Genomic DNA, 23,379 nt, shown 5'->3' with positions numbered 1-23,379 from the left:
ACCCGTTTTTTTTATAAAAACTAATAAAAAAAAATTTAAAATTTTTTAATTAAAAAATAGGTTATCAAAACCTGTAAAAATACTGTAATTTTTTTCCCATTGGTAACCCCCCCCCCCCCCCCCCCCCCAAAAAAAAAACAAAAGTCAATCCTTTAACGTAAACCCGTAACTTTTTCCCCCATCCATCCATCCACTGTCGTGCGCAAACAACAGTACACACACACAGCTATAACGGGTATCTTGACACACCAAAAAGGGAGATTAAATCCGAAGGGAAAAAAGAGAGACAGACAGAGAGAAAGACAAAAAACATGCGGCTTTCCTCTCACCCTATCTATCTAATCTATCCTCCCGGTAGCGTCCCGTCCTCCTCTTCCACCTGGAAGGTCCCTAAGAAACTATAAGGTAGTACATCCGACGCGAAGACCTTGTCGAAATCGGCCGACGGCAGGCTGTCGTCCGCGGTCGCCAGGGTGGTGGACGTGGGATACCCGTCCCGCGATGCGGACGCGCGGGCGGGGTCGCAGTCGAAGGTCAGCGGCGGGATGGTCTCGGACAGCGTGGTCGCGACGGAGGGGTCCTGCGCGCGTTCGTGCTGGAAGCGCGTGACGAGGGCGAGCGCGGTGGTGATCTGCGACGCGTCTTGGCCGCCGCCATCGGCTAGGCGCTGATGGAGGTAGGTCTTGAACTCGGCGACGGTGCCGTAGTCGTTGTGGTCGTCCCCTCCCGCGCTAGATTTGGCTTCGAGTGCGTCGCAGTCTGTATGGGAGGCAGGGAAGGTATATTAGTATCACAGGCCAGCTGGCTAGGTACTGTACCTCTAGGTAGGTAGAGAGGAACCTAATGATTTTTTATTCTTATTTTTTCGATCACTTACACGGTGATGGGACCTCACAGGTCGGATCCAGTCTGAAGATGATCCTGTATATATTTTCCCACTTTTCTTCCTCCGATATCCCACGCTGCTTCTTCTGCATTTCGTGTTTCTGCGCGTTGTCGATGGTGTCGATATCGACGTGTGAATCTTGTATTGGGCAGCGTACCTCCGAACGACAGTGTTGCTGGAGGTCGGATATACAGTTGAACTCGACGGAACAACGGTTGCAGCGGTGGCGATCAGAAAAGTGTTTACGGTATATATGCTCTCTATATTTATATGTTAGCCGCTGGTGCAGTGTGAAATTAGCGAATTGTAGAGTGCCACAACTGACTTCAACCTAGATATCGTTCGGCCTTCGGGTACGGCACATGCTTTCCAGGCCTTCGTGTTATACCTTTCCGGATTGTGTTTGTAGAAAGGGCAGGCAAATAGCTTCTCTGGCGCAGGTTCCGAAGATCCTGCGACTTCACAATTGATTTTTTGGAATGTACCTCGCTCCGGAGTCTGGGGCGATTTGTCCTTGGGAACATTTTTGGTCGTTGTATCCCCTTTCTTACGCACCTTTTTCCTCCTCGGCTCATCACTTGTTTTACTGTAGCCGGTCGCGTTGTCGATTGTTCGTCTCCGACTTGTCTGATTCCCAAGAATGCTCTTCTCGGGAGATACCCGTCTCTTGGAGCGGGTTTGTTGATGGGGTTGTGCGCCCAGTTGGTGATTACCCAGCACACCCTCCATAGATGTCATGTTTGCAAGGGCATAATTGAAAATTTCAGTATCATTGGTGTCGTAAGACTGTTTATCGAAATCCTTCCAATAACTAGCCTGACTGGGCACTGTCATTGAATCCGGGGAATTCGGTCCGTTGGAACTTGGTAATTGATTCATATTGAGGTTGGTTGGTAGAGTCTGACTTTTCAATATTGAAGAGTTGCTTTGGTGAAGGCTTATGAGCTTTCGGGGTGACCACGGTGGTTTCCGGGGCCGTGGAATGGCCACTGTGTATGTTGGATCCTCTAGGCATCGCTGCCGGAGACATTGGAGGTTCTCGACAACTCGTGAGATGCTAGCTCTTGTTTCCCAGTTTGTATCAAGAAGGTCATTGCGCGTAAAGTTCATGAAATCCGCAACATGAGGGCTCAATGTCTTGTCCGCGGCGAGATTGTTGACCCACTAGACTGTTAGTAAACATCCTAATGTATAGGTGGCCGTAGGACTTACAAGAGTAACACTGGTTTTGAGCTGTGCATCTAATGAACCCCCTTGCCTTTTTATGATCCTAAAGAAACCGTCGTCTACTTCTTCCGCTTTACTAGATTTTTGGTCCGCGTCCACTCGAGAGAGGGCGAAAGATCTGACCCCTTCCCATCCGCATGCCATCCAAGTGAGAAGCTCGAGAAAAACGCATCCAAGCGACCAAACATCGTAGGCGCTGTTGATTGTCCCCTTTATATCAAGCTCCGGGGCCCTATAAGTAGGCGTGAACCCGATAGGACGGTCGTCTCTTTTTTCCGGGTGACGATTTTGTCTACCAAGACCAAAATCGCTGAGTTTCCAGACGAAATTCTTATTGGGAGCTCTTTCCAAGAACAGAAGGATGTTTGGAGGCTTTATATCTCCATGTCGTCCTGAAAAGTGTGGATCTGTTCCTCGGGGTTGATGTCCGTGATGAATTTGACTCAGGGCGGTGGCAATTCCAAGACTTTGTTCTGATATCCATCTTGAAAGAGAAATGTCGGGTGTTGGTTTTGCGTGGTCTTTCCAAAAAGAGTGTAAGCTTCCCCCTTCGGCCCATGGGAAGAGCAGGTAGAAGGAGGTATCGTGTCGAAATGCTGCCAAAAGCTTGACAACGTGAGGATGTGGTGAGGCTACAAATGGCCTCAGAGCGGCTACTTCGCGCTGAAAATCTTCAATATGTGGAGAGCGCAGTTTTTTCAGAGCGAAGTATGGTTTTTCCTAGAAAAGCATTTAGTACTATATTGTGCATTTGTTCGCTGGCTTCCGGTGCATACCTGGTTCTCCCCAAAGCTATGATGCTGATGATGGATCCCAACTTTTCGAACCGCACTATAGCCACCAAGCTTGATGGAGGACGGGGCAGTAGAATTATCATCAAAAAGGGGGAGGATCATTTGCCTGGGGAAATTATATAGAGAGACATCTGTTGTCGGGGAGCTGAGAAATGGGGATAGAACCACCCATTGAGTCTCTATGAAGTCTCTGATACTGGACATTGTCCACTTGTCGAAGCACCGCCACGAGTTTCCATGTTGGGAGCGAGCGTGGCCGATTGGAAGTAAAGAATCCGCAAACCCACTGGCGATAAATGATGGGACCGTTTCAACTTTGCCGATGAGAATCAGGATAGTAAATGTTTTCAGCAATCGAGCCTCGAATCCTTTTAATTCGAGGTTCGATTGCCGAAGGTTTCTCTCCTGACCGGTAGCATCGTTCACAACGGAACCCAAGATCTGAGCAGTGTACTTGTCCAGAACGGATTCTAAGAGAGTTGGCATAGCTAGAGCGAGCTCTTCCTTTACCAAGCATGGCGTGATGGTATCGATATAATTTTTTGGTAGAAAGGATCTTGATTTACCGTCAAGACTTCTACACATTGCCTTGGTGAGTTGGGTACGGAGGGGGGTAGAGATGGACGAGGAATTGTTAGACAGGGGGCGGCGCTGTTCTTTGTCGATATAGGTCTGTTCCGCTTGGCTTGGGCTTGTCCCGAAGTTCATGGCGTTCAGGTGTGGCGGATGTTCAGACCATGGACGGCTTTCTAAGTGTTCACACGGGAAGCCGTCCGAATCGTGATCGCTTGGATTATCCATGGCGATCGTGGTCGCGGTTACAACAATACCAAATACCCATCACTTTTGACATTTAGTTGCTATCGAAAATTGAGATGAGATGAGACTAGACTAGGCTGTTGAACGTGTTGAGAGTTTCCGTAAGATCCTGGAAAACAATAAAGCAACAGCCTGATATCAAAACAAGAGAGAAAAAGGAGCGACAAATGCTAGGTACCCATGTACCAAAGCAGGAAAGAGGTTAAAATTGTTAGAAAAAAAATCATAAAATAAGAGTGAATAGATTGGGTTGGGGTATAATATATACGTCTCAAATGAGGCCTACATATGCATAACTGCGTTATTGCGCATCGGCGCAATCCGTAGACTGCACTGCATATAGCCATTCTGATTCGTCCAGCTCATTGCCCCTCAATTCCTCAAGATATGTTGGAGTTAACTTACTTCAAATAGAACCCAGAGGAATGTTATATCCAAGTCGACGTAAAATGTATACAAGCCCTTTTATTTTTGAATTTCCTACCTAACATATACTAGTACATATACTCTAAGCAAGTAGACGACATCAACGGCGCTCAAGACTCAGATCGAGACTTAACAACGTCTTTGAAGTTCGTCGCCCATCCCTAACACCAACGCTATCCAAAGCAAATCCCATAAGAACAAATATAATCACACATATACAAGGTAGTTGCGTACCTAACCTACTCATTTCCCCTCGTAGGCTTTCAAAACGTTGCAACTCGGTAGTAGAATATCATCTCAGGGGGAGAGAGGGGGAGGGAGGTTCCAGATACTAGTGCAATATGCCTTTCTGTCCTCTGACAAAGTCCTTCGGTATCGCTTCCAGAGCATTTTGCCATCTAATATGTGCGGCGTCCGCTTTGGCGATGTCACCCGCTTCCCTATACCAATGTTCCAATCGCTCTAATTCGCCCAGAAGGTATCCCATGTCTGGATCCCATTGACCCTCCATTACCGAGACAATCTGTTCAAGGTAGTGCACTGACAACTGATGGTTTGATTCCTTGGCGATGGGATCTTCTTTCAGCAAAAACTGATTTCTGTGGTAGTGAGCCAGCGAAGTTAGCGCAATGTAAATAAAGAATTCGGTATTGTACGCAATGCCCTTCGTATTCTCGAGAACCGTGTTAGCAAGTTCGAAGACGCGATCGCCTTGCCAAAGTGTCTGGTTTCCTAGAATAAGCAATTCGGTTGCCTGAAAAACGGTCAGTTCCTCGATCGCCGTTGGCACGGGTCCTTGAACTAGCCGCTGGAAGTCGCAGCGGCTTTGAAGACGACGGTAGGGTTGGGACCGGTATTGGTATGCTCGTGGAATGAACAATATAGGATAAAGCCTTGGTAATGTATCGGCTGGGAGACCAGAGTGCTGTTCTTCGACCGCGAGTAACTTCTCGGTACACTCAAAAATGAATTCCCAAAACTCCTCGTAGTCATGCGTGCTAAGGTATTTCCACATTCCTTGGAAGAGTCTCGCCATAGGACCGTCGAGTCGGACGGCAGACGCGTATGCTGAGAGGTACCGCCAAATCTCCTTTACAACCCCTTTGTTTGTGGCATCAAGCACGGTGATTAACAAATGTAGCAATCCATATATCGACGGCTTTTTGAATACCAAGTGTAAAGACCTGAATCCTTGCTCGCACATCACCCCGCCCCTTTCGTACTGCCCAACAGAGAAAAGCCAATCCGCATTGGTAATATCTGTGATCGCACAACGCAACTCGTCCCCACGATAGTGAGCCGCGCAAGCGACCAACGGGGTGTCCGGTGGGCAGTACCAATTCCAGGCCAAATCTCTCGCGCATTGTAAGACGAGTTCCTGGAGAGACAGATTGCCCGGGGAGTGCAAGGCCTTGGGGCTTTCGGGAGGTGGCGTGAGGCATCGTAAGTTCTCGGGAAGGTTTTCAGTTATACCGGGCTCCACGAGATCGTATTGAGAAATGCCTTTTCTTTTAAGGTACGCATCAATAGCCACCTCCTTTCCGTTCCGATGGAAAGCCGTGCGTTTTCCGACGGCGCTTCGTTGACGTTGGACCTGTAGCATCGCAATAACGTCTTTCTTGCTGTTGTTTTTACTAAACCCCCACTTGTCGAAGCGTGATTTATACATTCTGACACTGCCAAGGCGTCGTTAGCTCGCAAGTCTACAGGAAATGATCACAGTTTGATGGCTCACGTCGCTCGAAATCCCTTCTGTCGCATTATTGCCATGACTTCCTTCAGAGGCTTATTCTCTTCCAGGTACAATCTTCGTATTTCGGCTTTGTGGGATTCCCACACTTGGGCCGAATGTTGCTGCGAAGGATGAGCTTCCCCGGTCTGCGATGAAAAGACAGTCTGCATAGGCATTGCCGTCGGCTTAATAGGCTCGACGTCATACCTCGAGACGCTGCTCGAATCAGAAGGGCTAGAATCGCTCGCAGGAGGAGACAGTTCTGGAGAAAGGGTCTGCATGATCGGGGTCGAAGAACTGCGATAAGGAAGCATCATGCTGGCATTGGGATCGATGGCATAGTTATTAACCATGAAAGTGAAGTCGCCATGCATTTTGACTTTAATGTAAGCAAGATTGATCTACCGAAGGCAGGTCTCTCTCTTTTTTTATAGCTTAAAAATTGTAGTTTCGATAGATCTTTGGTCTGTGCTGTCGCAGCCTCTTGTAATAATGATCGTGTTTCTTGGTAGATTGGTAAACTTGGTCAAGGGGCGGGTAACGCTGCTGATATGATTTAGAAAGGAAAATGACATAGAAGAGCTGCCTAAGTTCACAGAAAAGAATCCCCGCATAATAGTCTAAATAATATTCTTGTGGTTAAAGTAGAAGAATGGGAATGGTCTGATTACCAAGTGGATGGTAATAGGTATAGAGCACGATGGAAAGGTTATCAGCCCTACATGTTGGCAACATAGGGCTAAAGGGGGGGTTGATATTGAGTGGGTACCATTTGAAGATTTAATAACTAAGTAATCATCGAAGTTGCGTAGGTTGTATGCTTTTGGGAGGTCCAGAGATGCTGGTGGAAGATCAGAAGATCTATTGCATTGACGTAGGTAATTGTACAATAGCGTAGTAGTAATAATCCTGTACCCAGTCAAGTGGTCCCGGACTGGCGTGGTGTACTTGGGGGAAGATACCGACGGCCAGCTACTTAGAGTATAAGTCGGTGGAGTGACGTTGCCTCGAACACCGTATTCGTCTTAAAGGTTCAAACCCTTGGCGTTAAGCGCGTTTCGACGTCTGCCGGCAATAGAAATGAGATAAGGTGGCAGCCATGGCGATGTCCATGGGTAGCGTATACCACCAAGGCCGTACGGAAAAAGGGGAAGAAGGAAGGGTCTCAGACGAGGGGAGAAGCGTAAGGAATAAGTCAGGATGAAACTGAGCGGCATGTAGGTACGTATACCTATTACCTATTGTACAATGTACTGAATGCCCTACCAAGTGTGGAACTGAGTAAAAGACAAAGGGCCGGGGTTGGGACTGTGTCGGGGCGTATCGTGGGTAAAATAATTTCAACTAGCACCTTGCCCTGTTATGGCCCTTGCTTACCTCTTAGCAACTTCATTTTGGTTAGCAACTCGGCCGTTAGGACTATCATTTCTAATTCCCTCCCCACTTAGACCCGCCACACTCATCTTTAGCGCTGGCTTGACTAACTTCTGATCATAATTGTATCCTTCATTTGCCGCGGATCGCGGGCCCATAAGGTGTAGTTCTCAAGCCACTCCCGCTCGCTTTCTATAAGCTTAATCAATAGACTGCCGGTCGTATTTGAACCTATCGTCGAACAGCCAACTGGTACGAACGATTTACATAAGCGCCACCTTACATACCTGTATAAAAGGGAGATGATCACAGATCCATTCCCCGGTGTTGTAGGCAAGGCGGCGGCTGTCAGCTCCCCCTTGGATATTACCACATGGACATATGTACCTACCTAGGTAGGTAGTACTAAGTACGCACGACACACGGGCACGACACAGGGGGATATCAATGTACACATGCGTTTATGTACGTCTGCGGTGCGGTTGCGTAGTGTCGTATGTATGGAAGCGGGCCACATGGCTTAGAAGTTATCGTTCCGAAGATCAGGGTACACATATCCCGGACGTCTAGATGAGTTTAGCACGTGCATTCATTTCCCTGGGTGCATGGTTAGTACAGTACTTAAATGTGTAATTGGTGTATGAGAATATGGCACCATGTCTGCGAACCCGCTGACACAGTAAGTAAGTAATCTCTAAGCACCTAACCTATCGTACTATGTTAGGTTAGGTAGTAATCGTGAGGGTCAGTTTTCACTACTGCTTCCGTAGGGCGATACCCAAGCGGTTCAGAATTGCCGGCATGTGAAAGAAACCAGGGGGAGTTTCCTTAGGTTAACTAGTTCTAACTTCTACTTCGTACTTGTCCGCTCTAAATGCCATTTCCGATCTTTTCCCGGTGTTTCTTAGTAGGTAGCGGAGGGGTCTCGGATTCGTACTATGGACTCGTCAACAACAGTGGAAAATAAATAAAAAATAAATAATCTACCTTAGGTACCTAAGGTAATCTATTGATCAATCATGGCGGGTCTTGAATTTAGTGGATATTTCTCATGTGCCGTTATTATCCTCTTTTTTCTCGGCCTTTTTCTCATCTCTTCTCGTGAGAATCTCGTCCACGATGCCCATGTCTTTCGCTTCTTGAGCCGTCAGGTACTTGTCGCGTTCCATCATATCCTCCACATCTTTGAGACTATACTTCTCATGATCAAACGCCGCATTTAGATGCTTACGGTAAACTTCGTTGACCTGTTGACGCGTGCGCTGTATCTGGTTTGCATAAATCAAAATGTCGCTGGCGGGGCCCTGTGTGCCGCCTAAAGGTTGGTGGATCATGATGCTGCTGTGCGGCAGGGCAAATCTTTTTCCCTTCTCACCTCCCGTAAGCAGCAACGAGCCCATAGAAGCCGCCTGCCCTAGACACACCGTCGATACCGGTGAACGGATATAAGTCATGGTATCGTAAATAGATAACCCGGCTGTGACAGAGCCGCCAGGTGAGTCAATGTACATGGTAATTGGCTTATCTGGATTGTCAGACTCCAACCACAGTAGTTGGGCCACTACCGAAGCCGATACCATGTCATCTATAGCCCCGTTTAGGCATATAATTCGTTCCTAGCTTGTCGGTTCAGTAAACTTTTTTTTTGAAAAAAAAAAAGTGAGAAGAGAAGAAGAGAAAAGCAAACAGTTGAGGGATAGACGGCGTATCGTACATACTTGTAACAGCTTAGAGAAGATATCGTCTAAGATATTTCCATCAGTAAAAGCTCGGCTTCGACACTAACAAAGCTCGAAGTCTACTAACATGTTCTCCAACCGCCAGACTGCTCAGTCAGCTATTAGGTCCCAAATTTATGTATTTCCCATTGACTTTTCTTACAGTAACTTCTGTGATATACGGTAAGGGAATAGCTCCTCGAGGAGCTTGGGCAGGACTCGGAGGGAAGAATTGTGAAAAGCGACGAGTGCCGAACCCTGTCGTTCTCGTCGCCGCCTGCCGAAGGAACCGCTGGCAATTCATGTTGTGAATTAAAAGACCAGGTACCTAGATGCTTTTGATAGTTGCCGTTGAAATAAACTTTTTTTAATATGTCTTGTCTTAAGAATTTGATTATCGGAAGCACAGCTTTTTTTTTTATGAGAGGCTCGGAATCGTCAATTGGAGCTATGGCGCCCCGCGGACTTTAGGTACTTCTATATAATATGTATACGATTACTTAATGGGCCTTAGGATCTAGGTCGATAAGCTGATAAGCTCAATTTTAAAGTTTGCACAGGCATGACATCTTTGTACATCTGCATACTTTTGCATATGCTAGGTATTCACTAACATCGATTTATTCTTAAGCTTAATTCTTCACTTTTTTAGAGAGAAAAAAGAAAAAAGAAAAAAGAAAACCTTCCCCGACCTACACCCTTCACACTCCGTTTCCTCCGCCACGGCCAATGTTATGAGACTATGTAAAGCACTGCGGCAGCACGGTGCTAATGCCAGTGCCAGACCCAGCCAATTTACAACGACGATAATTGCCCCGCGGTTCGGTCGTCGGCACTTCGCTGACGATCGAGCTCAGCGGCAGCAGCAGCAGCAGCAGCAGCAGTACGGCCGTGGGCGGCAACTTGCAAGCGATCGCGAGGATGTCTTCAAAATCCGTCCCGAGACGAAGACCGTAGAAACGGTCGCCGGAGACCTGCCGCTGTCGCCCGTCATGGACCCTACCTACTGGGAAGCCGTCAACCGCCACCACGTTCCCAAGGCGAAGCCCGGAAAGCCTCAGAACTCGGTCGAGCGCCAACTCCGGGCCAACCCCTTCGGTATGGCGGCCGCGCACCGATCTACCTACCCACTTTACCTATTATCGCCGCTCTCAAATGCTAACGTTCTTATGCTGTACAGCCAAAGCTCTGGCGTCGAATCTGCGATTGTGTTCCATAACGCGCACGCGCGTGCCCAGGGCTCTTCTCCAAGACTTCACCATCGTCGCCCACCCCGAAACCGGTGCCCCCTGGTTCATTCCGCGCAGCCTGATACCCGACGACGATCCTGCCGAGGAAGGGGCGGAGGCAGAGGGTATAGCGGAATCGATGGATGCGGCGGAGCGAGAAGAGGCAAAGCTAGAAGAGGCGGAAAAGGACAGAGATGTAGAATCTGCGCCGCCGGAGGGTCCTCAACAACCGGCCCCCGCTACCGCAAACGCTACCGCTACCGCTCCTTCGATAGACGAAAGTAGATTACGAGGCCCCGGCATTTACTGTCTAGCAAGACGGGAACTTATCGCCGCCCTCGGCACCAAAGGGACAGGTTTCGAGGCAGCCCCGAAGCGCATGGCGGGGGCCAGCCAGCGGTACAAGTCCGTCGCGGGCCGAGTTGTCTGGCGCAAGGACATGGACAGCGTCATCTTGGACATGATGCGGGAGAAGATCGTGGACGACCTCTTGTACCTCTCGAGGCTATGCGCGAACGATAAGAGGTACTACATCGTGAAATGCTACGGCTGGGACGACGTGCGGTACAAATACAACGGGGCCATCCTCTGGTTCGGCGAGCCGCACGAAGACGCCCAGTCGGGTCGGACTCGCCGCGGACCCGGCCCCTTCGCCACGTTCGGCGTCGAGAAGACGGATATCCAGGGCACGACGTACGTCACATCCGTCGCCGTGCACAACATGCCCATGCTCCTGGGGTCCGAGCGAGCTGAGCGTCTCAGAGAGGAGGCCCGGGCCCTAAGCGACGGTTCCATTTTCATGCTCGCTGGGCGCCGAACAACCGACCTTCAGCTGAAGCTTTGGAAGTTGCAGGGCTACCTAGCCGACTCCGAGAATCTATCATAGGTATTTATAGTCTATCTAGAAACTATAATATATAAAAGAAGAAATAGAAATAAAATAATTCAACCTGAAATGATTCCCGTACTGGGCCGTATGCGAAATCAGTTGTTTTAACTCCAAAGGAATATTAGCATCTAATAGTATGTTTTACGGTTATTAAATCCTACCTAGGTAGTTAGTTACCTTAAGGCTTGTTCTGGAATATAACGCCAGAAACTTCGATTCACTAGATCGCGTCGTATCAAGGTTAGAAAAAGATTTTTTTTTCCCCTCTCCTTTCAACCCCATTTTCTTTCTGGTGTGCATCACGACCTAAGATCATAATTCTAGGTGTCCACCTAGTAGTGAACCTGTGTTACTACGTTAGTCGATACCATGATACTACCATGTCTATCACTCAGCTGATCTCGAACATTGTAAACTTGAAGTATTGAATTTCATGAATAATCCATTTCATCTAACTACGGATTAACCGACCACTGTCTTTCATAAGGGCATAAAGTACATAAGCATCCGGAATGCAACAACCAACTAGCAATATCTAAACCCTGCTAGAAATTATCTTGGCCCCGCGACTCGGAGGCATGTGAAATTATTGTGAGAAAAAAATGCCTAAAACACAACGTCACCGGAAATAGAAGCCCGAAACCATCCAACTCCGAAGAACTTTTGCGATTCCCGTTTCCTTTCCTGCCGTTTAATGCATTTAGTCAACCTCTTCCATAGCGCTGTCGCCGGTCTCGGCGGCGGCAGTGTCAGCAGTAGCTGGCGCCTCCTCGACCTCAGCTTCATCATCGAGGTTCAAGCCCAGGGACACCAGCTTGTGGATGCGCTCCGCAAAGCCGGCAGGCTCCTCAATGGTAAAGCCGGAGACGAGCAGGGAGGTCTCGTACAGGAGCTGAACAATGGACTTGACAGTCTTGTCGTTCTCGCCGTCGGTCTCCACCTTCTTCTTGAGCTCCTTGATGATGGGAGACTTGGGGGAGATCTCGAAAGTCTTCTTGGAGCTCATGTAGCTGCTCATAGAGGTGTCACGTAGAGCCTGAGCCTTCATGATACGCTCCATGTTGGCAGACCAGCCAAACTGACCAGTTCGAATGGCGCAAGGAGCACCAACCAGCTTGTGAGACACGACGACCTTCTCAACCTTGTCGCCGAGAATGTTCTTCAAGGCCTTAGCAAGGCCCTCGTACTCCTTCTCTTCAGCCTCACGGGCCTTCTTCTCCTCCTCAGTCTCCTCAAGCTCGAAGTCCTTGGTGATATCAACCAACTTCTTGCCTTCAAACTCCTTTAGCTGAGTCATGGCGTACTCATCAATCGGGTCAACGAGGAAGAGAACCTCGAAGTTCTTCTCCTTGAGAGCGTCCAAGAAGGGAGACTTGGACACAGCCTTGATCGATTCGCCGGTGATGTAGTAGATGTTCTTCTGGTGAGGGGGCATGCGAGTAACATAGTCGGACAGAGAAGTCAACTCATCACCAGACTTGGTGGAGTGGAAGCGCAAAAGCTTGGCAAGAGTCTGTCGGTTCTGCGAGTCTTCGTGAATGCCAAGCTTCAAGTTCTTAGAGAAAGCGCTGTAGAACTTGTCGAATTGCTCCTTATCCTCAGCAATCTCAGTGAACAGCTCGAGTGCCTTCTTGACAATGTTCTTCTTGATGACCTTCATGATCTTGTTCTGTTGTAAGGTCTCACGAGACAAGTTCAGGGGAAGATCCTCAGAGTCGACAACACCCTTGATGAAACTCAACCACTCGGGGATGAGATCAGTGGCATCATCGGTAATGAAGACGCGACGGACATACAACTTGATGTTGTTCTTGGTCTTCTTGGTCTCGAAGAGATCGAAAGGAGCACGCTTGGGCACGAACAAGATAGCTCGGAATTCAAGCTGACCTTCAACAGAGAAGTGCTTGACGGCCAAGTGGTCCTCCCAGTCGTTGGACAGGGACTTGTAGAAGGCAGCATACTCCTCCTGGCTGATGTCCTGGGGGTTTCGGGTCCAGATAGGCTTCTGCTTGTTGAGTTCTTCCTCTTCAACAGTAATCTCCTTGACCTTCTTGACCTTCTTCTTCTTCTCTTTCTCCTCATCCTCATCATCGACTTCCTCAATCTTGGGCTTCTTGTCGTCATCCTCTTCAACCTCCTTGGTCTCTTCAGCCTCCTCATCAGGGACCTCCTTCTCAACCTCCTTCTTGACGTGAAGGTAGATGGGGTACGAGATGAACTCGGAGTGCTTCTTGATGACCTCCTTGATCTTGCTCTCGTTGAGGTACTCAGTCTGCTCATCCTTCAAGTGGAGGATCAGCTTAGTACCACGGCCCAGGGGCTCACCCTCGGTGTCAGGCTTGACACTGAAGGTACCGCCGGCCGACGACTCCCAGATGTACTGCTCGTCATCGTTGTGCTTGGAGACGACGGTGACTCGGTCAGCCACAAGGTATGCGGAGTAGAAACCGACACCGAATTGACCGATCATGGAGACGTCAGCACCGGCAGTTAAGGCCTCCATAAACTGCTTGGTGCCTGATCGGGCAATAGTACCCAAGTTGTTGACGAGGTCCTAGAACCGAAGTTAGTAAACAGCTATTTGGAATCGTAGACTTGCTAAGTAGGTAACTTACAGCCTTCGTCATACCAATACCGGTATCACGGATGGTCAACGTCTTGTTCTCCTTGTCAGGGATGATGTCGATGCGGAGATCCTTGTTGGAGTCGAGCTTGCTCGGGTCCGACAGGGCCTCATAGCGGATCTTGTCGAGGGCATCGGAGGCGTTTGAGATTAATTCTCGTAAGAAGATCTCCTTGTTGGAGTAGACTGTGTTGATGATGAGAGACAGAAGCTGAGAAATCTCAGCCTGAAACTCGAAAGTCTCAGCCATCTTGTTTGAGAGGTTGGTAGGAAATAAGGAGTCTAGAACGAGTTGGTCAGCTTGCGTCGAAGGAAAAAAGAAATGGGGATATTGGCAAGGGTTCTTATTATGGGGAAGTGGTATGGAGCGTTAAGAGGAGGGGAGGGGTATGATGGGGGGGATGATGACGGCGGGGTGAATAAGAGTTTCGTACGAAGTGTCACAGCGCGTCTGATGGATATTTTTTTCAGTAAAAAAAATGGATAAATCTCCAAACAGACGTTTCTATTGCTATGACTCTTTCGATAGGCAATTGAGAAATAGGAAGCACCAAGATTTTACGTGGTATGAAGCGGTATCAAGTTGGTAGGCAAAGCACGAGGCTGATGATATATAGAGGTGGGGGGTTATGTTTCGAGTGACAGCGCGGGGTTTGAGAACTTACCAAAAAGGTGATGAGATTGATTGAGATAGTGGGAGCGGTTTAGGGGTATCACAAGAGAAAATCTAACGGTCTCTCCTTGTAGAGATGAAGATGGAAGAAGAATGGATTGATCTGAGGAAAGAAAAAAAATTGAGAAGAAAGTTGAGGAGGGAAAGGGAAAGAAGTATTGTTCACGAAACCGCAGTCCGCTGCTAGAAATGTTCTTCAGAGCTCTTTTCTTTCGGTGCACGGCCCCACTATGGTTTCTATTGAATTCTATGGCAAACTTGGTGCTAACCAACGGCGTTTAGCTTTCTGATTGGCTAAGACATTCTCCAGGGCAACTACTGTGGGCCCCTGATTGGACGAATGCATCTACGCCAGCCAGGACACCTGCGTGCCAGCCCGGGTTCCTAAACATCTCGAGCCTTCCATCTCTTTTCAGTCGGTGCCTGCAGCTTCTCCAAATTTCTGGAAGGTGAAAGACCAGTCAGCCTAGCATATTTCGCCCGCACTGTGCCGTAGCTGCCTGGTTGTCCAGGTACCTGTACCTAGATATGGACCTAAGGCATTTGCCATTTGGACCCTGAAGATTGCAGGCCGATAAGATTACCTACCTAGACCTTACCTTACCTAAGGTAGGTAAGGTAGCTGGGTAGCTAAGGTACCTAGCAGCTACCGGACAACCCCCCAAGCATGTGCAGAATTTGATTTCAAGTTCCTACCACATTCACATCAATCAATCTTCCAACATTATACCAGCAGTACGAGATTCTCATGTAACTTAAGCAGTCAAAATCGAAAGAAATCATCTATGTATTATGAACATCATAGCATACCTACTATCACCTAGGTACCTAGAGGTATATACACTTATAGAACAGAGTACATACCTAGCTAGGGGTATCTAAGGCAATGAAGTCTAGTAGAAGCTTCTATGCCCTTGTTCGAGGGCAACCGATAATCCACCCTCGTGGAGGCAATCAGACATTCTTCCCACGTCCCCCACTTGCCTGATGAGGTAATAAGGCTGACCCCCAGACGAAGGTTGTTGCGGTAAATCATCGGTGTACTCCACTGAGTTTGAAGCTGAGGCTCATTCTAAAGCTTGGCAACATGATAGAGCTTGTTGTGAACAAAAGAACCAACTAGAAGGTCAAAATGGCATGAAACAATGTAAGTCCATAACCACGAGTTATTTTTATTGTTCTGTTTTTTATTCCTTTCTTTTTTTTTTCTTTTTTCTTCTTTCTTCTTCTTTCTTCTTCTTTCTTCTTCTTTCTTCTTCTTCTTTTTTTTTTTAAAAAAAAAAGCTCCATATTGCTTTTGTATCAAATTTTTGAACTTCAAAAATAAAAGCTGCTCTAAGAATAATTACCCAGGTGAAGCCGATGGTTTTCAGTGAGAAAAGGGTGTCTCGATGTGGGTCCGGTTGACTACTCTATAATACGTGATGATGTATAGTATGATGCATAGTAATATTTCTAACAGACACGATGACATGAATTTGAAGATTCATGTTACGTGATAGTTGTTATTAACTTCTTGAGGAGGTTTACTATTATACCTACTTCAAGAGAATACAAACCGGCCAGATGGCGCTGTCGTGCAGATCGGGAAAGTGTTTCTGACGAAGTATTCTTGGAAGAGATAACCGTTAAGATAATAGGCAGCGGGTGCCTATACGGTAAGTAGCTGCGAGATACATATACAGTATAGGACCACCAGTCTTAAAAACGAATCAGCTTTGACTACCTTATTTTATAATGTTCACTTTACACTACTAGATGATAATAGCTGGATCACTGGACGGGAAATTACTTCACTATTTCCAACAGGTAAACGGATCATAATCTCTGCTGTTCATTGCCATAGCAACTAAGGTATGTGCTACTCATATCACACCACCTCCTCATCACGCCTCTCCAACAGCCACCTACTGCCCAACCCCTAAACGAGTATTCCAATTGCAAAAATTCCCACTGGGTACTCACTCCAAATACTTCATCCTACAAACCCCAACCATCATACGGCTTCATAAGCTCGTTATTCTTCACCCCCTCGGGGAAATCCTCCTCCCCGAGGTGCGTCGTATGAGCCCAGGGCTTCAGCCCAATCTCCTCCCTAATCGTCTTCGAGAAGCAGCCGCTCCAGCCCTTGCGCGGGTACGCCCTGTTCACGTCGTCCCTGGTGACCGGGTCGACGATCTGCGGGTTGATGCCCATGTTGTCGTAGATGGTCGCCAGCTGGATCAGCTGGCCCAGGAACGTGATCTTGCCGACCGCACCTAGGTCCTGGTGGCGGATAATCGCCTCGGCTACGGCTTCGGCCTGGGCCGGGGGTGCACCAAGGTCCTTGGTTAGGTTCAGCGCTAGGATCCCCCCGTAGAATTCGAACGACAGCAGTGTTGTTCGCAAGTTCTCGTGTGTGGTGCCTATGTCGTGGAGGAGGCACGTCAACGCCCAGGTCGACAGCGATAGCTTGCCGAATTGCTCGGGGAACTGGTCCTTGAGGATGGAATAACCTGGACGTTCGGTTAATTTGAACTTTAAAAGGGATTTCGCATGTGATTGCTAATTATGAGTGCCTTACCCCAGTGATAAACGCGCATTGAATGATTGTAGGTTTGTTCAATAAGATGCTTCTTGGCATACTCTTGAATCTTCCATACGATAGCATCCTCGGAGGGAAAAGGGATATCCTTCACCGTTAGGGGCGAAGGTTTGTGAAGATAAGGCTTTCCTTTGAGAATGGCATTTCCATCAACTGGAAAAGCGCTCCAACCGTGCTGGGCAATATCGTCTGCTGTTGCTGCTGGCGTGGAAGACATGATTTTTAGTGTTTAATGGCCTTTGAAGTTGCAATCTGATATGCTCGAGTTTGATATTCCATTGATACGCGGGCATCCATCCCCTTTTATATGATGCATGGCATCGATGACGGAGTATAAATCTAATTATTCTTATAAACCGTATTTGTCAGATTTTAGTAAGAGACAACCTGCGTCGAATTATATCTCTTGCTCGGGCTTTGATCATGTATAATTAGGTTGGTATCATTCATTATGACTGCAATTCCGCGGGATTATAGTCCTCTGCTAGTCTTCTACATAAACCCCTCCTACCCTCGCCTTTACCATAAGTCTGGTATAGATCAAGGTTTACCTAGCCGTGCTACGGAGCTACAAGTACACAGTTAGCAAGATTGCTGCTTTGACATCTCCGGTGGCTATTAATCCTCAGTCGGGATATTCTTCGTGAATGGATTTAGTATAAGACTTCGTGTCGATTCCTCGAATCGACAGTGTCTACAAAAGTCCCTTCCACAGGAGAGTACAGCATACTCCAACTTCGCTGATATTTCGGGGTATTTGTTGGAGAAATTGGCCGTAACCGGTTTGCGTTGGCATCTAAGATAGGATATCGCCGCAAAGCGAAAAACGCCGTATTGCATTTTTCTGGCGCATATGGGGACCGACTTTTTCCGTCTGCCGCATCACGATCAGAACCTGCGATGACGATTAGCAAATTTATGTCGAGGACCAAGGAGAAGAAGGGAAGAGTCGAAGGAAGACTTACCGGATTTCGTAGGACCCTGCTCTTGTCATGTATCTGACCCATTTCACACTTGAGTAGTTGCTCTTCTCAAACACCTTCAAGTATCGCACCAAGAGACCCGAGCTAGTGAACATCAGAAGACTGAAGTTTAGGCTGAGAGGCGGACGCGACCAGGCCTTCTGGTTCGTCATGCTCGTGAGCTCCGCCTCGGCACTTAAGACAAATTCACTCTGACCGGTAAAACGGCCTATCTTCCAGACGATGTTATTTTCGCTCGGCTCGTACTTAGCTTTCCCCTGAGTGCAACGCTCGGTGATGCGAGCCGTGTTTAACGGAGTCGGAATACGAACAACGACGTTGGTAGCAAATAGCTTGCTTCCAAAATTCGCCTTAACGCCAATGCTATACTCTACTTTGGTCTTGCCAACTTCATTAACGATGGCGTGCACCTTGAAGGGTAGATTGACGTTCTCGGTCGCTCGATATCGCATAAGCTCGAACTCTCCATCGGGAGGGATGAAGGAGATAATTCGGTCGGCGTCAAACTTTCCTAGCTTTACGCATTGATGGAATTGGCAATCTTCTAGGGTAACACTTCCAGCGGCTGCTTTTGTGGCTTTGGTTCCAAGTTTGTTGCCGCTCGGTAGCGATTGGAGGCCGTCGTGGTCTAATAGGAGACGGTCGTTGAGTCCGAACTTGCACTCAGGGGTTCCCGAGAGATAGGCGCGCATGATAATCTGGCCGGTAACATCGGCACGAAGGACAGTGCCTGTTGCTGACATCAGAAGATTGACATCCTCTATCACGTCGACGAAAGCCTCATTCTTTCTGTACTTAACATCGGCCTTCCTCCACGATAGGGCGCCAGTTGCTTGCATGGTAATCTTGGCGGAATCTTCGGGTGCGCGTTCCGACTTGACACCTTCGGTGGTGATGTACATCTTTAAGGTGTCTGTCTCGGTGTTTTGAGGGTATCCGAAGTCGATGATCTCTAGAAAAACAAGGTATTGATTAGATAAATTTTTTTTTAAAAAAAAGGAATGACATAGGATAGAGATAGCAAGGAATATAGTAAGAGCTTACCGTCTAGCAGCTCGTAAACAAGTACGAAATTGTTCTTGACGGCCTCCTCGTCGAACTTGCCAAAGTAGCCTCTACCAAGCTGGATCAGCCGGTAGAGGAACTCGAACACCAGAGCAGCATTGGCATTGCTCTTGGTGATAGCAACTAAATAGATGTTTTCATGCTTAACGTGGCTGAAGGTGGTGCTTCCAAGAGTAAGGATAGGCGAGCGGACTTGAGGATTGGATATGACTTGGATTCGAAATACATCGGCGAGACGAGGGCGGCAGTCGTTCCGAAATGCGCGAAAGATGAGGTTCTCACCCTTCTGATTGAATATGAGGATGCCGGAAAGCATCTTGCCGACCTCTCGACTTAACCCTCGGCAAGGGGAAAAGGGAGGGTATGACGAGTTGTCGGTTTTTTTTATTAGTTGTTCAAACTAAATTAATTAAGTTGAAATTGGGAATGCTGGAAGCTGGAATACAATGACGCCGCGACGGGGTTGAACATTAGCAATGGCGTTTGGTTATCAGCGTGTTTAAACGCATTGGAACCAATCAAATTAGGTACACTAGCCACAGACGATAAAGGGGTGTTACAGGTAAGCCCCGGGGCCGTGGTGAACCTGCCTACATGTACCTAACCTAACTGAACTAATAGAAACGTTTCAATGTTCTTACCTAAGGTACCTAGAATGGGATGTTTTTTGTGGGCCCTTGGGTCTAGCTGGAGTTCTATCTTTGAGGTGCATATGCCATATATCCACTACCTTTTCCCTATGTTATACTACCCACCTTGTACCTACGTATCTCTAACCCACTCAACTTCTTTTTCTTAGCTTCACTCTAACTTCTCAAATACAGCCTCAGGTATCACATGGAATTCCCACAACCGGGTTCAACTCTGCATAGGTTCTGGATTCCGAAGTCTATCCTAGTCTATCCCACTGGCGCCCAAGGCCTAGACTTGAGCAGAGTGGTGGTTATCAACGTTAGTTATGGAAGACGACCACATTTAATCCGACCCTCTCCAGTTATGAGTTGCCTATTCTGGCTTGTCCAAATACACACTCCGAGATTATTACTGAACGAGGCTAGATCTATTCCAACATCTTAGACTTTATTATGTGGAACTTCTAACTATACTCTCTTCCAATTGGCAGAGTTTGCTTTGAAGAGAAACTAATAGTCTTTAGCATTCCATGATCATAAGAGATATCGTCGTCTCCAATCGCCATGGAAGCTATGTTGGTGCTTTCCCAAAATTGGGTCACCTATGATTATTTGACTTAAAGTCCACTTCTTTTCGCGCTGAAGCTATGTATGACCATTACACGGAATTGTGAACCGCGTTCCCGCCTCAGTGATATACTCCACCGTAGCTAGACCAAGTTCAAGTGGCTCCCGAAAAAGGATCACTTCTTTGTGGGGTGATCCGAGGGGATTCTGCGGTCAAGCTCATGATGTGTGCGTTCCCGTCTATCCGAAAGATCCAAGGTCTAAGGGAGCTTCAATTATGATATAAAGAGTCACTGCTCAGATTCGTGGATGAGCTGTTCTACTACAGCACGCTCACAACTTGTCACTTCATCTTCAAGGATAAGTCAAGTCAAATCAACATGTCTTCAAAGAAGCTTCTTGTTGCCGCTTTGAGCTCTGTTGCTCTGGCGGTTCCTTTCGAAAATGTAGTTGAAGAGCGTCAAGCGGCTTGTGCCTCAGTTTGGTATGAATTCAAAAACTTCTTTTCATAAACATGTTAACTAACATCTTCATAAGGGGACAATGTGGTGGTCAAGGGTGGACAGGACCTACATGCTGTGTTAGTGGAAGCACGTGCAACAAGTCAAACGATTATTACTACCAATGCTTGCCTGCCGCTACCACAACTACTAGCACGACCACTCGTCCTACATCAACTTCCTCCACTGTGCAGACTACGACCGCTCGTTCTACATCAACTTCCTCCACTGTAAAGACTACGACCACAAAGCCAACAACTACGACTGCAAGTACCACAACTAAGGGTTAGTCAACATAACTTTAACCCTTTCCTGGGCTGCTCTCTATAGTTGTTTGTTCGTTATTGTTCGACCAAAATTTGATCCTGGAAGTGAAGAAGTTTTGCTAACTGCTAATTATTATAAAATAGTTCCTACCACTTCTGCTCCTGTTGGAAGTGGTACAGCAGGATGGTCAGGGAACCCGTTCGCTGATGTCCAGATGTGGACAAACTCATACTACGCTTCAGAAGTTTCCGCATATGCAGTTCCTACTTTAGGAGCTGGCGTAGCGGCCGTTGCGAAAGTGCCTAGCTTTATGTGGATGTAAGTGAAGACCAGCTTGATGGCCTCATCGGTAGAACCATCTAACATGGAATATAGAGATACCCGAGATAAAGTTGATCTGATGGCGAAAACTTTGGCTGACATTCGTGCGGCCAATAAGGCTGGTGCTAACCCCCCTAATGCTGGAATATTCGTTGTCTATGATTTACCCGAGCGTGACTGTGCGGCGGCGGCGTCAAATGGCGAGTATTCCCTTGCTGATGGTGGTGTCGAGAAATACAAGGCATATATCGACGCCATTGCCGATCTAGCCAATACTTACTCCGACGTTCGACTGCTTCTAGTTATAGGTTTGTCTATTGGCACCTACCTGTCATCTCGTTTTGCCTCCATACTAACTGCGTGAATAGAGCCTGACTCATTGGCCAACATGATCACAAACTTGAATGTGGCAAAGTGCTCCAATGCTCAGCAGGCCTACATGGAATGCACCAAATACGCAATCGAGAAACTTAACTTGCCTAACGTCGCTATGTACTTGGATGCAGGTCATGCTGGTTGGCTAGGATGGCCTGCAAACCTGACACCCGCCGCTAAGTTGTATGCTCAACTATACAAGGACACCGGATCTCCCAAGGCGCTGCGTGGTCTTGCTACAAATGTGGCTAACTACAACGCTTGGAAGATCAGCACTTGCCCATCGTACACCCAGGGCAATGCCAACTGCGACGAGTCTCGCTATGTCAACGCTATGGCTCCTCTACTCAAGGAGGCCGGATGGGACGCTCACTTTATCACAGACACTGGTCGCAGCGGCAAGCAGCCTACTGGGCAGCAAGAATGGGGTCACTGGTGCAACGCTATTGGAACTGGTTTTGGTGAGCGCCCGTCAGCCAATACGGGCAGCGATCTTCTAGACGCCTTCGTGTGGGTTAAGCCAGGTGGCGAATGTGATGGGACAAGCGACCAGAGCTCCAAAAGGTACGATTACCACTGCGGACTGTCGGATGCGCTGCAGCCTGCTCCCGAGGCGGGTACGTGGTTCGAGGCGTACTTCGAACAGCTGTACAAGAATGCCAATCCTCCTTTCCAGTGAAAGGTGAGATCCCCGAGACCTATTAGAAATAGAGCATAGTTAATAATAATTACCTACTCTTTCGTCCTATGGAAGTGTTTCTTAATATCCTCACATGTTCCCTAGGCCTTAATTACCAGGTCTAATATTTCGATTTTTACTTTCGCTTGACAACGGCGACTTGGCCTCGCACGGGTACATTCTCCTCCCGCCCCGGGCTTGGGAACCCACCAATAGGCACACCAGCACGGAATAGCAGACAGTGGGACGAGCCGCCGAAGTGGAACATACCAAGCTGGTCTCCCTTCCGCACATGCTGTCCCTGACCAACCGTGATCTCGCACGTGCTCACCTCGTCCATGCCCACGCCTACAAAAGCCATCAACCCAATCACAGGATTATCCGCCTGGATGAAAATAACGGCACGCGTCGCCAGCGCCGTAAGATACCCCTGGGCGACGCTAATTCCGCGCGTGTCGATATCCCCGGGCTCCCGCGAGCCGTGCTCGCCCCCGGCGTACCCGCCCGCGGGCCCCTCGAACAGCGGCTCGCTGAAGTAGGTGCCGTCCCTGACGAAGGCGCGCACGATGCGGCCCGAGACAGGCGCGTGCCAGCGGTGGTACGACAGCGCGGACAGGAAGGCCTGGTACACGGTCGCGCCGTCGAACTGCGCCGCCAGCGGGTCGTGCCCCAGCATGTCGAGCACCGAGTACGGCTGGCTCTTGATCCAGAAGCGGTCGCGCAGCTGGGCGCCCCGCGCCACGTTGTACACTTTCGACTCGCACGCGTTGGCGACCACGTCGTCGTCGTCGGGCGAGGCCACGGGGCGCGCGGTTTCGCGGAGCGGCCGCGTGAAGAAGTCTGGTCGAATGTTAGAGCTATAATACTTGACAAAAAAAAAAAAAAAAAAAAAAAGGGGGGGGGGGGGGGGGGGGGGGAAAAGGAAAAATAAAACCAGGCCGGGGGGAAAAACAACCAAAAAAATGGAAAAGAAATGCGGGGCCGGGGGGGCGCACACTAACAATCCCACGAACCAG

General features: G+C 48.3%; 9 protein-coding genes across 9 annotated transcripts in view; 2 read left to right on the top strand and 7 right to left on the bottom strand.

The window, feature by feature from the left end:
* Positions 1 to 125: 125 nt before the first annotated feature.
* On the bottom strand, positions 126 to 3,949 carry F4812DRAFT_446854 (uncharacterized protein). The gene is made up of 5 exons (XM_047935687.1): positions 2,890 to 3,949; positions 2,099 to 2,833; positions 1,212 to 2,050; positions 878 to 1,146; positions 126 to 759 (listed from the first exon to the last, which is right to left on the bottom strand). Exons 1-5 carry the CDS (start codon positions 3,706 to 3,708, stop codon positions 344 to 346), a joined length of 3,078 nt encoding a protein of 1,025 aa, XP_047785728.1. The 5' UTR covers positions 3,709 to 3,949; the 3' UTR covers positions 126 to 343.
* Positions 3,950 to 4,140: 191 nt separating this feature from the next.
* F4812DRAFT_246631 (uncharacterized protein) lies at positions 4,141 to 6,583 on the bottom strand. Its single transcript, XM_047930691.1, has 2 exons — positions 5,888 to 6,583; positions 4,141 to 5,828 (listed from the first exon to the last, which is right to left on the bottom strand). The coding sequence occupies exons 1-2, from the start codon at positions 6,256 to 6,258 to the stop codon at positions 4,484 to 4,486; spliced, it is 1,716 nt and encodes a 571-aa protein (XP_047785727.1). The 5' UTR covers positions 6,259 to 6,583; the 3' UTR covers positions 4,141 to 4,483.
* Positions 6,584 to 7,662: 1,079 nt separating this feature from the next.
* F4812DRAFT_446849 (Clp protease-domain-containing protein) lies at positions 7,663 to 9,406 on the bottom strand. The gene is made up of 6 exons (XM_047935685.1): positions 9,140 to 9,406; positions 9,065 to 9,083; positions 8,977 to 9,002; positions 8,246 to 8,874; positions 7,880 to 8,194; positions 7,663 to 7,824 (listed from the first exon to the last, which is right to left on the bottom strand). Exons 1-4 carry the CDS (start codon positions 9,278 to 9,280, stop codon positions 8,308 to 8,310), a joined length of 753 nt encoding a protein of 250 aa, XP_047785726.1. The 5' UTR covers positions 9,281 to 9,406; the 3' UTR covers positions 7,663 to 7,824; positions 7,880 to 8,194; positions 8,246 to 8,307.
* Positions 9,407 to 9,569: 163 nt separating this feature from the next.
* On the top strand, positions 9,570 to 11,161 carry F4812DRAFT_446843 (uncharacterized protein). Its single transcript, XM_047935684.1, has 2 exons — positions 9,570 to 10,074; positions 10,157 to 11,161. The coding sequence occupies exons 1-2, from the start codon at positions 9,711 to 9,713 to the stop codon at positions 11,089 to 11,091; spliced, it is 1,299 nt and encodes a 432-aa protein (XP_047785725.1). The 5' UTR covers positions 9,570 to 9,710; the 3' UTR covers positions 11,092 to 11,161.
* Positions 11,162 to 11,510: 349 nt separating this feature from the next.
* F4812DRAFT_446833 (heat shock protein 90) lies at positions 11,511 to 14,557 on the bottom strand. The gene is made up of 3 exons (XM_047935683.1): positions 14,152 to 14,557; positions 13,710 to 13,999; positions 11,511 to 13,648 (listed from the first exon to the last, which is right to left on the bottom strand). The coding sequence occupies exons 2-3, from the start codon at positions 13,965 to 13,967 to the stop codon at positions 11,795 to 11,797; spliced, it is 2,112 nt and encodes a 703-aa protein (XP_047785724.1). The 5' UTR covers positions 13,968 to 13,999; positions 14,152 to 14,557; the 3' UTR covers positions 11,511 to 11,794.
* Positions 14,558 to 16,050: 1,493 nt separating this feature from the next.
* F4812DRAFT_246532 (cyanamide hydratase) lies at positions 16,051 to 17,526 on the bottom strand. The gene is made up of 2 exons (XM_047930690.1): positions 16,954 to 17,526; positions 16,051 to 16,885 (listed from the first exon to the last, which is right to left on the bottom strand). The coding sequence occupies exons 1-2, from the start codon at positions 17,189 to 17,191 to the stop codon at positions 16,371 to 16,373; spliced, it is 753 nt and encodes a 250-aa protein (XP_047785723.1). The 5' UTR covers positions 17,192 to 17,526; the 3' UTR covers positions 16,051 to 16,370.
* A 409-nt stretch (positions 17,527 to 17,935) lies between these two features.
* F4812DRAFT_453563 (Mu homology domain-containing protein) lies at positions 17,936 to 19,338 on the bottom strand (the record flags this gene model as incomplete). The annotated part of the gene is made up of 2 exons (XM_047936503.1): positions 17,936 to 18,909; positions 19,002 to 19,338. 2 exons carry the CDS (start codon positions 19,336 to 19,338, stop codon positions 17,936 to 17,938), a joined length of 1,311 nt encoding a protein of 436 aa, XP_047785722.1.
* A 1,263-nt stretch (positions 19,339 to 20,601) lies between these two features.
* On the top strand, positions 20,602 to 22,363 carry F4812DRAFT_453562 (carbohydrate-binding module family 1; the record flags this gene model as incomplete). Its single annotated transcript, XM_047936502.1, has 5 exons — positions 20,602 to 20,705; positions 20,759 to 21,006; positions 21,132 to 21,306; positions 21,364 to 21,617; positions 21,678 to 22,363. 5 exons carry the CDS (start codon positions 20,602 to 20,604, stop codon positions 22,361 to 22,363), a joined length of 1,467 nt encoding a protein of 488 aa, XP_047785721.1.
* Positions 22,364 to 22,453: 90 nt separating this feature from the next.
* F4812DRAFT_246496 (Phophatidylserine decarboxylase-domain-containing protein) overlaps positions 22,454 to 23,379 on the bottom strand; it is a 2,094-nt gene continuing 1,168 nt past the window's right edge. The window contains exon 5 of the mRNA XM_047930689.1: positions 22,454 to 23,203. Coding sequence (XP_047785720.1) covers positions 22,500 to 23,203 — 704 coding nt within the window. The 3' untranslated portion in view covers positions 22,454 to 22,499. The remainder of the gene's footprint in view (positions 23,204 to 23,379) is intronic.

Source organism: Daldinia caldariorum (genome assembly GCF_022478825.1).
Source record: "Daldinia caldariorum strain CBS 122874 unplaced genomic scaffold F4812scaffold_27, whole genome shotgun sequence".
In the NCBI taxonomy this organism is placed as follows: Eukaryota; Fungi; Ascomycota; class Sordariomycetes; order Xylariales; family Hypoxylaceae; genus Daldinia; species Daldinia caldariorum.
This window is presented reverse-complemented; position numbering and strand designations above follow the sequence as displayed.

What these genes read in the sequence shown, in the direction of transcription:
- F4812DRAFT_246532 (XM_047930690.1), bottom strand. Translation starts at nt 17,191, where the DNA reads ATGTCTTCCACGCCAGCAGCAACAGCAGACGATATTGCCCAGCACGGT. An exon ending in AATGCGCGTTTATCACTGGG is followed by an intron (nt 16,886 to 16,953) that starts GTAAGGCACTCA and finishes CCGAACGTCCAG; the next exon opens with GTTATTCCATCCTCAAGGAC.
- F4812DRAFT_446833 (XM_047935683.1), bottom strand. Translation starts at nt 13,967, where the DNA reads ATGGCTGAGACTTTCGAGTTTCAGGCTGAGATTTCTCAGCTTCTGTCT. An exon ending in GTATTGGTATGACGAAGGCT is followed by an intron (nt 13,649 to 13,709) that starts GTAAGTTACCTA and finishes CTTCGGTTCTAG; the next exon opens with GACCTCGTCAACAACTTGGG.
- F4812DRAFT_446843 (XM_047935684.1), top strand. Translation starts at nt 9,711, where the DNA reads ATGAGACTATGTAAAGCACTGCGGCAGCACGGTGCTAATGCCAGTGCC. An exon ending in ACTCCGGGCCAACCCCTTCG is followed by an intron (nt 10,075 to 10,156) that starts GTATGGCGGCCG and finishes TATGCTGTACAG; the next exon opens with CCAAAGCTCTGGCGTCGAAT.
- F4812DRAFT_446849 (XM_047935685.1), bottom strand. Translation starts at nt 9,280, where the DNA reads ATGAATTGCCAGCGGTTCCTTCGGCAGGCGGCGACGAGAACGACAGGG. An exon ending in TCTTCTCTAAGCTGTTACAA is followed by an intron (nt 8,875 to 8,976) that starts GTATGTACGATA and finishes CCGACAAGCTAG; the next exon opens with GAACGAATTATATGCCTAAA.
- F4812DRAFT_446854 (XM_047935687.1), bottom strand. Translation starts at nt 3,708, where the DNA reads ATGGATAATCCAAGCGATCACGATTCGGACGGCTTCCCGTGTGAACAC. An exon ending in TCAAAACCAGTGTTACTCTT is followed by an intron (nt 2,051 to 2,098) that starts GTAAGTCCTACG and finishes CTAACAGTCTAG; the next exon opens with TGGGTCAACAATCTCGCCGC. An exon ending in CTGTGAGGTCCCATCACCGT is followed by an intron (nt 760 to 877) that starts GTAAGTGATCGA and finishes CCTCCCATACAG; the next exon opens with ACTGCGACGCACTCGAAGCC.
- F4812DRAFT_246631 (XM_047930691.1), bottom strand. Translation starts at nt 6,258, where the DNA reads ATGCATGGCGACTTCACTTTCATGGTTAATAACTATGCCATCGATCCC. An exon ending in CAGAAGGGATTTCGAGCGAC is followed by an intron (nt 5,829 to 5,887) that starts GTGAGCCATCAA and finishes ACGCCTTGGCAG; the next exon opens with TGTCAGAATGTATAAATCAC.